The sequence below is a fragment of the Ovis aries genome, chromosome 2, assembly GCF_016772045.2.
Source record: "Ovis aries strain OAR_USU_Benz2616 breed Rambouillet chromosome 2, ARS-UI_Ramb_v3.0, whole genome shotgun sequence".
In the NCBI taxonomy this organism is placed as follows: Eukaryota; Metazoa; Chordata; class Mammalia; order Artiodactyla; family Bovidae; genus Ovis; species Ovis aries.
Window position 1 is genome coordinate 47,815,189 of NC_056055.1, and position 15,950 is coordinate 47,831,138.

Here is a 15,950-nt window from a genome sequence, read left to right on the forward strand (position 1 = left end):
CAACATAATTATATAATAATACAAAAAGGTAATGGCACTAATTTTCATAAAACATGCCAAGTGAGTATTTTCAAAGTAGTCCCTGTGGGAGGCAGTGCACATACTCATTCCTTAGAACCTGGTGGACGTTCTTAGTTTGGAGTTATCCTCTGCTTCAGTTTACTAGTTGATCAGGAAAACCCATCTCAGGGCATAATTATAGGTCTGCTGCCCACATTTCTTTCTATGTCTTTTCCACCTAGCAGCATCCCATGGAGTGCTTTCTCTCTTACCTTTATCTCACCTCTGTATGCCCTTTTAGGACTTTATTTGAAGGTTGAAAGGTTCAGGTAAATAGGTTGAGAACCTGGAGCTAGAGGAGAGAAGGCAAGAGTGCTGCAGCAGGCTAATTTCACTCCATCAGCCCTTTGGTTTCTGTGTATAAGCTGGAGGCAGCAGCTTTGATTTCCCTTCCCCAATCTACTTTCTTCCTGCAAAAGGCTGGAAACTGTTAGAGAATTTTAAACTCAGAGTGATGCTGGGGTGACATCAGGAAGCTTCCAACTTTGTTTAAGCTTAGCTATATTTTTTTTTGAAATCCCAGTGTAAAGCTTGTAGCTTGAAAAACCCTCATCTAGTGGTAGAATTTAGTTCGGTTAGGAGCCCCTAACTTCTCCATTTGTTTTATTTAAGTAGAAGAGAAGTAGAGGAAAAGAAAAAGGAAAAGTCAGGGCAGTTAAAGAGAGATGTAAGATACAGATAGAAAAACAATCTTCCCACAACCCAGAGGCATTTATGTCCTGTGATGGCCACTATGTCCTCGCTCATCCTGCAGAGGACTGGGAGACTGGGCTCATATTTGTCACAGATCTGACAATTGCCTATTAATTTCACCCATCTGGGGGCCCCATAAAAGGAATTGCTGCATCTCTGGTGAAGATATATTTATTATTGACTTATTCGAGGATTTCTTTTATACTGATCTTGAAAATCCAGACTGGTACATCTTTTTGTTACCTGTATTATATATGAAGAGTTTTAAGAATTTCATTTAGGGTTCTAGTCTGGAGACTTCCCTGGTCATCTAGTTGCAAAGACTCTGAGCTCCCAATGCAGAGGTCCCAGGTTCAATCCCTGGTCAGGGAACTAAATCCCACATGCCACAACTAAAGGTTCCACATGCTGCAACGAAGACCGAAGATCCCGGGCTGCAACTAAGACCTGGCACAGCCAAATGAATCAATCAATGTTAGGGAAAAAAAGATTCTAGTGTGTGGAAACAGTTAGAAATAGTAGTAGCAACAGTAGTAATAGTAATGACAACAATGATAATGGTAAAGTGGAAGCTCTGTAAGAGCAAGGATCTTGTCTTTTTACCCCTCTATGTCTAGCACTGGATTGACACCTAGCACACAGCCAGTGTTTATTTATAGTTGTTGAATAGATGGATGATAAATAATAGCCAGCATTTATGAACTGTTCCTTTGTAGGTACTTTGTAAATTTACTTTGTAAATTTTACTTTGTAAATCCTTCAAATAGGTTCTCTCATTACCTCTCAACAATATGATAATATATTTTTTGCTGTATTTTATCAAGTTTACTTGTTGCTGATTATAAGCACACTTCTATCTGTAACTGAAAAAAAAAACAACCAGAAAAACAAAACAGAACTGCAGCACAGTGTTTTCTTATCACTTGGGATTTTTATGTCCATCCTAAGAGCTATTTAGAATTCCTTACAGATTTGTCGCACCGGTTATTTATGCACCTAAAAAGGGAAACAGATTCATTTAAGAAATCCCGAACCAGTTTCACATTCAGAATCTGACTCCTGTACAATCACTTTCCAATTCTGTCATTGATTCTTGTGTTTTTCCACACAATGTCGACTCCTGTGCCATTTTGAGTGTTTCTAGGATTTTCTTCCAATCTGTTAATACCCCGTTCTGTAAGTACTGATGCTGGCACTTTACTGTTTGACTAACCTCAGAGTTATATATTTTTTTCTCAATTAAAACATGTCACTGCTAGTTAAGCAACTGTTATTCAAATGCAGCAATATATAACCAACATGTTAATAGTGATTTTCCCCAGTGGTAGCTGGATTACAAAATGTTCTCATGTCCTTTTGTTTGTAATTGTCTGTCTTCCAAAATTTGTACATATGTGCATGATTAAAACTTGCCTGTTCTTCACTTACAGATCATGATATCACTTGGTCTCATCTTATTCAACCTCTTTTGGGGAAATTGGGGATAAAATTAATCACTTTCCTTGGTGGTCATGCTGCCTTAAGATGTAGGAAGTTCATTCATCTGCCCCTGGTGGGACCAGGTTCTCTGCTGACCTCCAGTGGCTATAGGCTGTATGGCACTGAGCAAGAGATGGGTCAGTAGCTTAGTCGTATCTGACTCTGCTACCCCATGGACTATAACTCACCAGGCTCCTCTGCCCATGGGATTCTCCAAGCAAGAACAGTGGAGTGGGTTGCCATTTCCTTCTCCAAGCAAGAGATAGTCTTGTTGAATGTATTATTTGCTGGTCAGTGCAGAACATTCAGATTCCCACTAGCACTTTTGGGAAAGTACTTTGTCATTGTTCTTGAAGTGGGCAGCACTTTCTCCCAAATATCAGTGTCACTGTCACCTGTCTGCCTTCCAGTGCAACTTGAACCTTCCACATAAGAAACTGAGAAGTTTTTTTAAGAGCTATAAATAAGTCAGACATTAAGAATGGGAAAATAATTATAGACAACAATATTGTATTAACGTCAAACTTGCTAAGAGACTGGATCTTAATTATTCCCACCACAAAAAAGGAATCATAATTATGTAAATTTAGGAATATTAGCTAACACTATAGTGAGGAGGATCATGCTGCAATATTGCAATATAGAAATGAATCAAGTCAACATGACATATTTCAGTTCTGAAAAAAAAGATATACAGTGAAGAATTCATGTGCATAAACTAGAACTTGTATGAGCAGGTTTAGTCCGAATCCCGAGTAAGCTTATAGGCTTTGCTTCTGATTTTTACATTTAGGGTTTTATTTTATTGTTGTGGTTTCATTTTGTTTTGGATTTTTTTACCACGTTGTGGGAGGGCGTAGTTTGGGAATAGAAAAACACATAGGTAGCAGTGTTCCTTATCCTGGAACTAGAACAATAAGACCTGTCTGTTGAAATCTTCTGCCTCTTTTACTCTCTGACATGGATAATCATAGCAGGCAGGGACATTGCTCAGACCAGAGCAAGGGGCACTTCCCTTTTTGGAACCTTGCTGGGCATGAGGATGGCAGGCTGGCAGGCAGAACACATCAAGGAGCAGTAAGTGACCACTGAAGCAGAAGTATGTGCTAATTTCCAATCAGCACGCTGTTAACCTTCTTAAATTTATAACTCCTTTGCCATCCATTTTAACATTTGATCCATCCAGTTAATAATAATTTTTTTAAAAAACCCTCCATTTATTATACCCCTTAAGTCATTCTTCATTGTACTGTCAAATGTCACCTTGTAATTATCCTAAAGTCACTTTTGACCAAAGCTTGTAAAAAGTCACCTTCATGTCTGAGATTATTGATCAGTGCAATTTTAAGGTTATTACTTCCTAGTAATTAAACGCTACCTCATTATGTTGTATACCTGCTGCCATGATGTTGAGAATTAAGCAAGTATCTATCCCTCTAAATAGTCTTTAAGTGTTATTTAATCTATTTTTTAATCTGTAACTAGGATTTTAAGGCAGCAGTTCTAAAGGTTGTGCTGTTTAAGTTGGTAAATAGACTCATTGCTGCTGGGTTTGCTGTAGTGGCTTCCTTACTAGTCTTCCTGGTGCTCTACACTGGCAGGGAATATTTTCAAAGCCCAGCTCTGCTGCTCAGGGACTGCTTATCACAAGTAGGATAAAATTCAAATTCCATTAATTTAGCACTTAATATTTTCTGGAATCCATCTCTAGCCTTATTTATTTTACTTCTAGTATATGCATATTTGCTCTCAGAACTCTCTTTTCCCATTATGCCCACTAATTCACCAAGTTAAGGAAGTTGAAAGCATTATATTGTCTCAAGCAGTGCCTCTTGCTATCCATTTTCATACTGATCCTTAGGCCACAAATAGAAAATGGACGTTTTGTATTAGACTAGTTCATTTCTTTCTGAATCTATCTCATATCCTTTCTGCCAAATCCTTTGGGGATTTAATTTCTTGGCACATTAGACTTAACACTGAATGTGCACCTAAATTGAACCTAGTAGGATATATTTGCCCTTCCTAGGATTTGGTATTATTAAAAAAATTTTTGTTATTGCTCTTTTGCTGATAGGATGGTCAAAATGTGTTCTGTGATAGTTTTGTTACTTCTTGATTACAACTGAGCATATTTTTATTGGTCATATTTTTATTGGTCATTCTTTATGAAAGGTTTCTTTCATAAATTGATATCTTAGCCCACTTATCTTTTTTGATGGTCTTTTAGTTACTGCTCTTTATATATTATGAATATGAATAATTTGTTTCATAAAATTACTTGGGAAATGTCCCCTTTTTTTCTTTTTTCTCTAGAATGGTTGTATAAATGGCATTATCGTGTCCTTAAATGTTTGGTAGAATTTCCCCCAACATATCCATTTTAGTGTTATATTTTCATTCTAAGTATTGCTTAGGCTGCATGCTGGAAGTTCTCATATGTATTTTCATTATCATTCATTTCAAAATATTTTCCAGTTTCCCTTTGTAATTTCATCTTTAATCCATGGCATATAGAAGTTACTTTATTCTCATTATGAGTTGAATCATTTGAAAGCTGTTGAGACGTTTTTTGTGATTCATGCAGTTTAGTTCATTTCAGTTCAGTCACTCAGTAGTGTTTGACTCTTTATGACCCCATGAATTGCAGCACACCAGGCTTCCCTGTCCATCACCAACTCCTGGAGTCCACCCAACCCATGTCCATTGAGTCGGTGATGCCATCCAACCATCTCATCCTCTGTCGTCCCCTTCTCCTCCTGCCTTCAATCTTTCCCAGCGTCAGGGTCTTTTCCAATGAGTCAGCTCTGCATCAGGTGGCCAAAGTATTGGAATTTCACCTTCAATATCAGTCCTTCCAATGAACACCCAGGACTGATCTCCTTTAGGATGGACTGCTGGATCAGCTCACAGTTCAAGGGACTTGCAAGAGTCCTCTCCAGCACCACACTTCAAAAGCATCAATTCTTCGGCACTCAGCTTTCTTTATAATCCAACTCTCACATCCATACATGACCACTGGGAAAACCGTAGCCTTGACTAGACGGACCTTTGTTGGCAAAGTAATGTCTCTGCTTTTTAATATGCTCTCTAGGTTGGTCATAACTTTCCTTCCAAGGAGTAAGCGCCTTTTAATTTCATGGCAGCAGTTGCCATCTGCAATGATTTTGGAGCCCAGAAAAATAAAGTCTGCCACTGTTTCCACTGTTTCCCCATCTATTTCCCATGAAGTGATGGGATCAGATGCCATGATCTTCATTTTCTGAATGTTGCGCTTTAAGCCAACTTTTTCACTCTCCTCTTTCACTTTCATCAAGAGGCTCTTTAGTTCTTCTTTGCTTTCTGCCATAACAGTGGTGTCATCTGTGTATCTGAGGTTATTGTGCTTCCTCCAGCCCAGCATTTCTCATGATGTACTCTGCATATAAGTTAAATAAGTAGGGTGACACTATACAGCCTTGACATACTCCTTTTCCTATTTGGAACTGGTCTGTTGTTCCATGTCCAGTTCAAACTGTTGCTTCCCGACCTGCATACAAGTTTCTCAAGAGGCAGGTCAGGTGGTCTGGTATTCCCATCTCTATAAGAATTTTCCACAGTTAATTGTGATCTACACAGTCAAAGGCTTTTGCATAGTCAATAAAGCAGAAGTAGATGTTTTTCTGGAACTCTCTTGCTTTTTCGATGAACCAGTGGATGTTGGCAATTTGATCTCTGGTTCCTCTGCCTTTTCTAAAACCAGCTTGAACATCTGGAAGTTCATGGTTCACGTATTGTTGAAGCCTGGCTTGGAGAATTTTGAGCATTACTTTACTAGCGTGTGAGATGAGTGCAGTTGTGCAGTAGTTTGAGCATTCTTTGGTATTGGAATGAAAACTGACCTTTTCCAGTCCTATGGCCACTGCTGAGTTTTCCAAACTTGCTGGCATATTGAGTGCAGCACTTTCACAGCATCATCTTTCAGGATTTGAAATAGCTCAACTGGAATTCCATCACCTCCACTAGCTTTGTTCGTAGTGATGCTTTCTAAGGCCCACTTGACTTCACATTCCAGGGATGTCTGGCTCTAGGTGAGTGATCACACCCTCGTGATTATCTGGGTCATGATCTTTTTTGTACAGTTCTTCTGTGTATTCTTGCCACCTCTTCTTAATATCTTCTGCTTCTGTTAGGTCCCTACTATTTCCGTCTTTTATCGAGCCCATCTTTGCATGACATGTCTCCTTGGTATCTCTAATTTTCTTGAAGAGATCTCTAGTCTTTCTGATTCTGTTGTTTTCCTCTATTTCTTTGCATTGATCATTGAGGGAGGCTTTCTTATCTCTCCTTGCTATTCTTTGGAACTCTGCATTCAGATGCTTCTATCTTTCCTTTTCTCCTTTGCTTTTCGCCTCTCTTCTTTACACAGCTATTTGTAAGGCCTCCTCAGACAGCCATTTTGCTTTTTTGCATTTCTTTTTCTTCGGGATGGTCTTGATCCCTGTCTCCTACACAATGTCACAAACCTCTGTCATAGTTCATCAGGCACTCTATCTATCAGATCTAGTCCCTTAAATCTATTTCTCACTTCTACTATATAATTATAAGGGATTTGATTTAGGTCATACCTGAATGGTCTAGCGGTTTTCCCTACTTTCTTCAATTTAAGTCTGAATTTGGCAATAAGGAGTTCATGATCTGAGCCACAGTCAGCTCCCAGTCTTCTTTTTGCTGACTATATAGAGCTGCTCCATCTTTGGCTGCAAAGAATATAATCAGTCTGATTTTGGTGTTGACCATCTGGTGATGTCCATGTGTAGAGTCTTCTCTTGTGTTGTTGGAAGAGGGTGTTTGCTATGACCAGTGCATTCTCTTGGCAAAACTCTTGTTAGTCTTTGCCCTGCTTCATTCCGCATTCCAAGGCCAAATTTGCCTGTTTCTCCAGGTGTTTCTTGACTTCCTCCTTTTGCATTCCAGTCCCCTATAATGAAAAGGACATCTTTTTTGGGTGTTAGTTCTAAAAGGCCTTATAGACCTTCATAGAACCGTTCAAGTTCAGCTTCTTCAGCATTACTGGTTGGGGCATAGACTTGGATTACTGTGATATTGAATGGTTTGGCTTGGAAATGAACAAAGATCATTCTGTCGTTTTTGAGATTGCATCCAAGTACTGCATTTCGGGCTCATTTTTGACCATGATGGCTACTCCATTTCTTCTAAGGGATTTCTGCCCGCAGTAGTAGATATAATGGTCATCTGAGTTAAATTCACTCATTCCAGTCCATTTTAGTTCGTTGATTCCTAGAATGTCGGCGTTCACTCTTGCCATCTCCTGTTTGACCACTTCCAATTTGCCTTGATTCACGGACGTAACATTCCAGGTTCCTATGCAATATTGCTCTTTATAGCATCAGACCTTGCTTCTATCACCAGTCACATCCACAACTGGGTATTGTTTTTGCTTTGGCTCCATCCCTTCATTCTTTCTGGAATTATTTCTCCACTGATCTCCAGTAGTATATTGGGCACCTACTGACCTGGGGAGTTCATCTTTCAGTATCCTACCTTTTTGCATTTTCATACTGTTCATGGGGTTCTCAAGGCAAGAATACTGAAACGGTTTGCCATTCCCTTCTCCAGTGGACCACATTCTGCCAGACCTCTCTGCCATGACCCGTCTGTCTTGGGTGGCCCCACATGGCATGGCTTAGTTTCATTGAGTTAGACAAGACTGTGGTCTTTGTGATTAGATTGACTAGTTTTCCGTGATTATGTTTACAGTGTGTCTGCCCTCTGATGCCCTCGCACAACACCTACTGTCTTACTTGAGTTTCTGTTACCTTGGACGTGGGGTATCTCTTCACGGCTGCTCCAGCAAAGCACAGCCACTGCTCCTTACCTTGGACAAGAGGTATCTCCTCATGGCCGCCCCTCCTGACCTTGAACGTGGAGTAGCTCCTCTCGGCCCTTGAGATTTCTTTTGATTAGTATTACACAGTATATATTTCCCCGTCCTTTTAATTTCAAGGTTTTTGCATCCTTAGGTTCAGATATGTATTTTGTAAGTAGTGTATAGTTAGACTTTACTATTGTATCTTTGCCAAAAATCAGTTCTACATGGGTATGTGGGTCTGATTCTGGACTCTATTCCATTGGTCTGTCTGTCTATCTTTATGTCAGTATCACAATGTCTAAATTACTGGAGGCCTACATTAAGTGTTAAAATCCACTAGTGTAGGTCCTCTAATTTTGATTTTTGGGTATACTAGTCTGTAATTTTTAAAATAATATTTGGGTATTATAAGAAATGCCCAAATATTATCTGGCTTGGATATAAGGGTAATGGTGGAAAGTAATTGGAAAGTAATTACCCCAAGTAATCATAATCGGAAAGTAATCTCTTTAGTTTTGGGGAAAAGTTTTTGTGGAAGTGGAATTATTTCTTCCTTAAATATTTGGTAGAATTAGCCAATGAAGCTTTCAGTGGAAAGTGCTTAGAAATATGTTTTTTTGAAAGAGAAAAAACACATGCTGAATTTTTGGTAGTGATTTCAACTCCAACTAAATAATACAGGGTTTTTATTTAATTTCCTCAATTTTATATTTGTATCTTATTCTGAAAATCTTGATTTTTAATAGCATTAGCATGATTACTCATGGCTTTATCTATAATGTGTGTGTTTAGTTCAAAATAATAATTAGAGTATTCAATATCTTTAATCTAATTTTGTTTTACTATTAAATATTTTCTTTATCCCAAATCAAAACTATAAACCACGGTAAAGTCAGGAGCTATAAATTCCATTCCTGACCTCACCTTGCATTTTGGTCCTTTGATGTTGTTTTTTGGAGGGAGTGAGGGGGTAAGGGGGCAAAGATACATATATATACATAGTCCTACTTATTTTCTAAGTTTCTTTTATATTTCTTTCATCTCTGCACCTGGCTTTTTTCACTGAACAGTGTATCTTAGTGAGTGTTCCTCAGAAGCACAAAGGAATCTTTTTCAGTCTTTTATATAACAGCCTAGTACTTTGTTGTATAGGTGTACCATACTTTAATTAACCAATGTCCTACTGATGGGTATTCAGGAAAAATAGTAACTTTTAAAAAGATGTTTCCACAGTCCAGTCCACTGCATTGTAGCATTGACTAGTAGAACTATTTAGCCTAATTTTAAGCATTTTTACTAAAAACTGGTTCATTTATATATTATTGCAAAAATTCATTTTATAGTATGCTAGGTTTACTGTGTGGCATGATGAGGACTGAATGAGTTTTTTAGTTAGGAAAGGTAAAGTTCTGTACTTTCTATTATTTCTTTGAGCTGGTTTTCATGTATTAGGGTAAGCATAAGACTTTGTAGCCTTTTCCTTATAGCAAGTGCTTCTGTTTTTCTTAAAAGACTTCTTGCTTATACAAAAACTTTTACCCCTCATCTAGGTGAGTGATGGTATGATCACTCAACTAGAGCCAGACATCCTGGAATGCAAAGTCAAATAGGCCTTAGGAAGCATCACTACGAACAAAGCTAGTGGAGGTGATGGAATTCCAGTTGAGCTGTTTCAAGTCCTAAAAGATGATGCTATGAAAGTGACACACTCAATATGCCAGCAAATTTGGAAAACTCAGCAGTGGCCATAGGACTGGAAAAGGTCAGTTTTCATTCCAATCCCAAGAAGGCAATGCCAAAGAATGCTCAGATTACCACACAATTGCACTCATCTCACACGCTAGCAAAGTTAATGCTCAAAATTCTCCAAGCCAGGCTTCAACAGTATGTGGACCGTGAACTTCCAGATGTTCAAGCTGGATTTAGAAAAGGCAGAGGAACCAGAGATCAAATTGCCAACATCCATTGGATCATGAAAAAAGCAAGAGGGTTCCAGAAAAAACCTACTTTTGCTTTATTGACTACGCCAAAACCTTTGACTTTGTGGATCACAAGAAACTGTGGAAATTCTGAAAGAGATGGGAATACCAGACCATCTGACCTGTCTCCTGAGAAATCTGTATGCAAGTCAAGAAGCAACAGTTAGATCTGGACATGGAACAACAGACTGGTTCCAAATTGGGAAAGGAATACATCAAGGCTGTATATTGTCACCTTGCTTATTTAACTTATATACAGTGTATATAATGTGAAATGTCAGGCTGGATGAAGCACAAGCTGGAATCAAGATTGCCAGGAGATATATCGATAACCTCAGATATGTAGATGACACCACCGTTATGGCAGAAAGCAAAGAAGAACTAAAGAGCCTCTTGATGAAAGTGAAAGAGGAATATGGAAAAGTTGGCTTAAAGCTCAACATTCAGGAAACTAAGTTCATGGCATCCGGTTCCATCACTTAATGGCAAATAGATGTGGAAACAATGGGAACAGTGACAGAAAACAGTTATTTTTTGGTGCTCCAAAATCACTGCAGATGGTGAATGCAGCCATGAAATTAAAAGATGCTTGCTCCTTGTAAGAAAAGCTATGACCATTCTAGACAGCATAATATTAAAAAGCAGAAACATTACTTTGCCAACAAAGGTCCATCTAGTCAGAGCTATGGTTTTTCCTTTAGTCATGTATGGATGTGAGAGTTGGACCATAAAGAAAGCTGAGCACTGAAGAATTGATGCTTTTGAACTGTGGTGGTAGAGAAGACTCTTGAGAGTCCCTTGGACTGCAAGAAGATCAAATCAGTCAATCCTAAAGGAAATCAGTCGTTAATATTCATTGAAAGGACTGATGCTGAAGGTGAAACTGCAGTTCTTTGGCCACCTGATGCAAGAACTGACTCATTAGAAAAGACCCTGATGCTGGGAAAGATGGAAGCCAGGAGAAGAAGGGGAATATAGATGGTTGGATGGCATCACTGACTCCATGGACATGTGTTTCAGCAAGCTCTGGGAGTTGCTGATGGACAGGGAAGCCTGGTGTGTTGCAGTCCATGGGGGTCGCAGAGTTGGACATGACTGAACAACTAAATTGAACTTACCCCTTAATTTATAGTACCAATTTAGTCTAATTAATTCCTTGCTCAGGTAATAAAACCCACCATTTTTATAACACCTTAAAGACATGTTTTCTCATTAATTTATCAGGTTGATAAAGGGCTTATGGCTGATATATCCTGTAGTATTCTGCTTCAGAAAGTATTGACTCCTAAGCCAAACAGATTAATGTCTAGTAAATACATGCATATTAAGATATCTTAATATTATTTCAAATTTCTGTGATTTGGTGAATAAAATATTCTTCTCAGTCTCATATGACCAGTGGTTCTGTTTGCTCATATTTGTCTTCTATTTAAAGAATTATATTAATAATAAGTGAAAGCCGCTCAGTCATGTCCGACTCTGCGAGAATTCTCTAGGCCAGAACACTGGAGTAAGTAAGCTGTTCCCTTCTTCAGGGGATCTTCCCAATCCAGGGACGGAACCCAGGTGTCCCGCATTGCAGGCAGATTTTTTACCAGCTGAGCCACAAGGGAATCCCATGTTAATAATAGTCAAGCATATTTACTCCTTTATAAATCCTCCATGGAGGTTAACAAAGAGTTATATGATCTTAATTACATCATCTTTTCTCCAAACCTACTTCTGAGAACCCATATTCCATCCTTAACTTCTAATACACCATTTTAGCATTCTTTGATCTTAGGGAATAAATGCAACCTTGAGTTACCAAAATAGTGTATTTTTACCTCTTCCAAGGCATTGCAAAGACATTAGAATGCTTACATACAGTCATTAACCTTCTGCTTACTTCCCTTCCCCCAGTTTATATGTTGTTTTTATTTTATGTATTTTGTGTCAAACCCCACAAGGCATAATTGTTGTTTTGTATAGTCAGTGGTCATTTTAATTTTTAAAAAATTTTATGGCGGTATAGTTGACCTAACTGTACATAGCTAAAACATACAAATTAAGTTTTGCCCTATGTGTACACCCATGAAACTGTCAGCACTCATCTGAGTATATATCCTCTGGTACTGTTGTTTCTACCGTCTGATCTCCTAGAAAATTAAAGACAGTATTGCAATTCTGTTTTGTTTTGTAACTGCTAGGAATGGAGGTAGTGCTAGAGAATTTCCATGGTTTTTGTGCTGCTATTTTAAAATTCCTTCATTTTAGAACTCAGTTAAAAACATTTTTTTTCACCTGTCTTTAGCTACTTATGCTCTCTCAGGTCCCCATCAGTCTAAAAATGTAGCGCACCTTTACCAGTCTCAGACTTGTGACTAGTATGGCCGTTGAGCTTCACTAGGACTTCTGGTGGCTCAGCAGTAAAGAATCCCCCTGCCAATGCAGGAGATGTGGGTTTGACCCCTGGGTCAGGAAGATCCCCTGGAGAAGAAAATGGCAACATACTCCATTATTCTTTCCTGAGAAATCCCATGGACAGAGAAACCATGGCAGGTAGTAATCCGTGGGGGTCACAAAAAGAGATGGACACGACTTAGGAATTAAAACAAGTGTCTAGAAACCATTGATTTCTCCTAGTAGCTACCTCTTAGAAGTAACAGCGGAAAAATTTCAAGGCTTTTCCATTCTGATTGAGTCTGTATCTTAGTAATTGTGATTCCTAAAAGTGAGATCAGCATACATTTTTACTCAGTTTCTTATTTTGAAACTCTGAATACTAATTTTAATGATTTGGGTGAGAATATACCCTTAGGTCATAGTAAAGGGATATATATATATATATATATATATATATATATATAATTTTTTTGGTGTATACTCTGAGTTTTGCTTTTAATTGTATTAGCTTACAGAAAATTTTCATATGTGGGATTATAAATACTTCTTCTAGCCATGAATCTAATAGTTTTAGCCTTTGAGTGATTTAAATTTAATTTTCTTTTACTAAATACTGTAAGATCCTTACAATATAAAGTAATTTGAATGACTATTTTCAAAATTGGAATTTTGCACATTCCAATTTTTTTTCTAGACTGCATCTACAATAATATGACATTTATTAAGAATTTACTCTTTTATGCATTTGAGTTGTCTCACTTAGTCCTTAAAATAACTCTGTGTGGTAGAAATTATTATCCCTATATAACAGATAAGAAATAAGGCATGAGGAGTTGATGCACCTTGCAAATTCAACGGCCAGTAAAATAGCTTTGAGGTTTAAACCAGGCAGTATACATCTGGAACCTAGCCTCTTAACCAGTATGAACCTTGTCATGATTAGTTTCTTTTTTCTAATGTTGGAAAAGAATTATATGAACCAAAATGTTCTCCCTAAATAATTGTAAGATTTTTACAGCTGGGCTAAAGGGCCCACTGAGACCAAGTTTGAAGGTAAAGTTAATTTTTGTTTTCGTTCTTTTAGCTGATATAGCCCAGAGATATAGGATAAGCAAATACCCAACCCTCAAGTTGTTTCGTAATGGGATGATGATGAAGAGAGAATACAGGGGTCAGCGATCAGTGAAAGCACTTGCAGATTACATCAGACAACAAAAAAGTGACCCCATTCAAGAACTTCATGACTTGGCAGAAATCACCACTCCTGATGTAAGTCATTGACTTTTGCTGGATCAAATGAGCATAGCCTGCTTGATTCATGTAAACAGATTCTTAGGAAACCAAAGAATCTATAGACATTTTCTTATAGTTCACTGCAGTGGATTTTGATGTATACATATACATAACAAGTTGAATTTTTCTTGAATTAATTCTCAAGGGGAATGCTAATGTTTTACTGAGCCTTTGAATAAAATATATAAAGCAATAAAGCTGCACTAATTCAATTTAATTGAGGGCAAAGGGTAGCCTGAATTACGAAGAAATAGAAGTTAATGTCAGGCACACACAACCACAGTTTCCTTTTTCTGCTTAGTGGCAACCCTCAGGGTCTCTGCTCTCATTACTCCTGTAGCAGCAGTTTGTATAAATTTTAGTATCCTCTGACCTAACCACCCTTAATGATACATTAACAAGGTCTTTTTCTTTGTACACCAAGAAGTGTTTTAAAAGCAAACGAAAACATTAAGTTTGGGCTTCAGATTGTCATTGCTAAATTGTCATTGCAACTTGATTCTTACCCTGCTTACAAATGAACAGGTTAGCCAATTCATTTCATGGATTCTGTTAGAAGACATAAGGCTCCTGGTCAGAGACAACAGTTTTCTTGCTCACATCACAGCAAACAGTGTGAGCATGGTTGCATTTGTTTCCTTGTCCCCCAAGTCCTGGAGGTGAAAGAGGGCCAGATGGATCCCTGCTCACGCAGGGGGTTGTGACAGGAGAACTCTAGGCTTGGGAAATATCTGTCTCAGACCCAGCAGTAAGCCTGCTCTCTGTCCTGGAGGGAGACATCACCTCATACTTGAGCCTTGCTCCCTATAAGCACAACCTTGAGAGATGACCTGGATCAAGAATGGTCAGACTCTTGGATCTTGGGTATACCTAAATGTTTAAAAGTGTGAGAAACCTATGATGGAGTCTCTGCCAACAGCCACACATTACAAATTGATGTATTGTTTTAACACACCTTAGAATTAGTCATCTTATTTAGGAAAAAAACTGTCACCAACTAAACAGTTATTATTTCTTGAAATTTTAAAATAAAATGTTATTAGGAAATTATTACATTAGATGATAGTTCAGACTGTTTTAAACCTAATGTAATCTTTAATAGTTATGGGTTAGGTGTTAAAAGCTGGTTACACTTCATTTGGAGATAACTGAACAGCAGCTAGGTAAATGAAATAAAATGTTTTTTAAAGAACTACATATGTTTATAAAGTAATTACATACTTTATTTTACAGCGCAGCAAAAGAAATATCATTGGATATTTTGAGCAGAAGGATTCAGAAAACTACAGAGTTTTTGAAAGAGTAGCAAATATTTTGCATGATGATTGTGCCTTCCTAGCTGCATTTGGGTAAGTAGCCTAATTGGTACAGTGTGTTGGTGGTTGGGTCAGCTCAGCTGCCATGTTAAATTCTTGTTGTGTGTGGTGGTTTTTTGAAGATGACCTCTCATAAAGATTATGTCAGTCCTTTTAAAGTCACTAACAAGTTTTTATGCCTATCTCTGACCTCTCTTTTTAGGAGTTTAAAAGTCTGTTAATTATTCTTTCTGTACTATATTTTTCAAAATGTACATAAGAGGAAAAGGATGGACCAGCTTTTCTTCTGTCTTTTCCCTACCTCAAAGGAACATGCTCATTCCACAGCTAACTTCTCCACTAGCATCCCTACAGTTGTCCCTTCAAAATCCTCTGCGGCTTTGATCCGTCAGTTGTCGTTGCTTTCCCATGTTTTCAGTCTGACCCTTTTCATGAACTGTTTTCCTTTTCCAAAAGCATGATTCTCTCATTCCTAATCTGTCTCTTCTGTCTCTTGAACTATTAACTCAACTCTTTCTTTTCATTCTTAAATTTTTTTCAAAGATTAGTTATGCTTGACTACCCTGAATTTCTCATACTCTAATGGTTCAAATATGTTAACCTCCTGAAAACTTTTACCTCCATTACCCTAAAGAAATCTCTCTGCACAGTCACAAAGTGACTTCTTAATTAGCAAATCCAGTGGTCTTTTTTCCAATCTTAGTTCTCTACAATTTCTCTGAAGGATGTGACCCTGAGCTACCCTGTCCTTCTTCTGCTATGTCTGTACTTTACCTTGAATCTCCCTGGTTTGTTCCTTACATTTCTGATTTCCCTGGCTTTATCTTCTTTTTTTTTTTTTCCTTTCTCTTTCAAAATAGAATCATTCTTATG

General features: G+C 37.9%; 1 protein-coding gene across 1 annotated transcript in view; it reads left to right on the forward strand.

Moving 5' to 3' along the window:
* ERP44 (endoplasmic reticulum protein 44) overlaps window positions 1–15,950 on the forward strand; it is a 91,868-nt gene that overhangs the window by 52,945 nt on the left and 22,973 nt on the right. Inside the window, exons 5-6 of the mRNA XM_004004221.6 lie at window positions 13,553–13,737; window positions 14,995–15,110. Coding sequence (XP_004004270.1) covers window positions 13,553–13,737; window positions 14,995–15,110 — 301 coding nt within the window. The remainder of the gene's footprint in view (window positions 1–13,552; window positions 13,738–14,994; window positions 15,111–15,950) is intronic.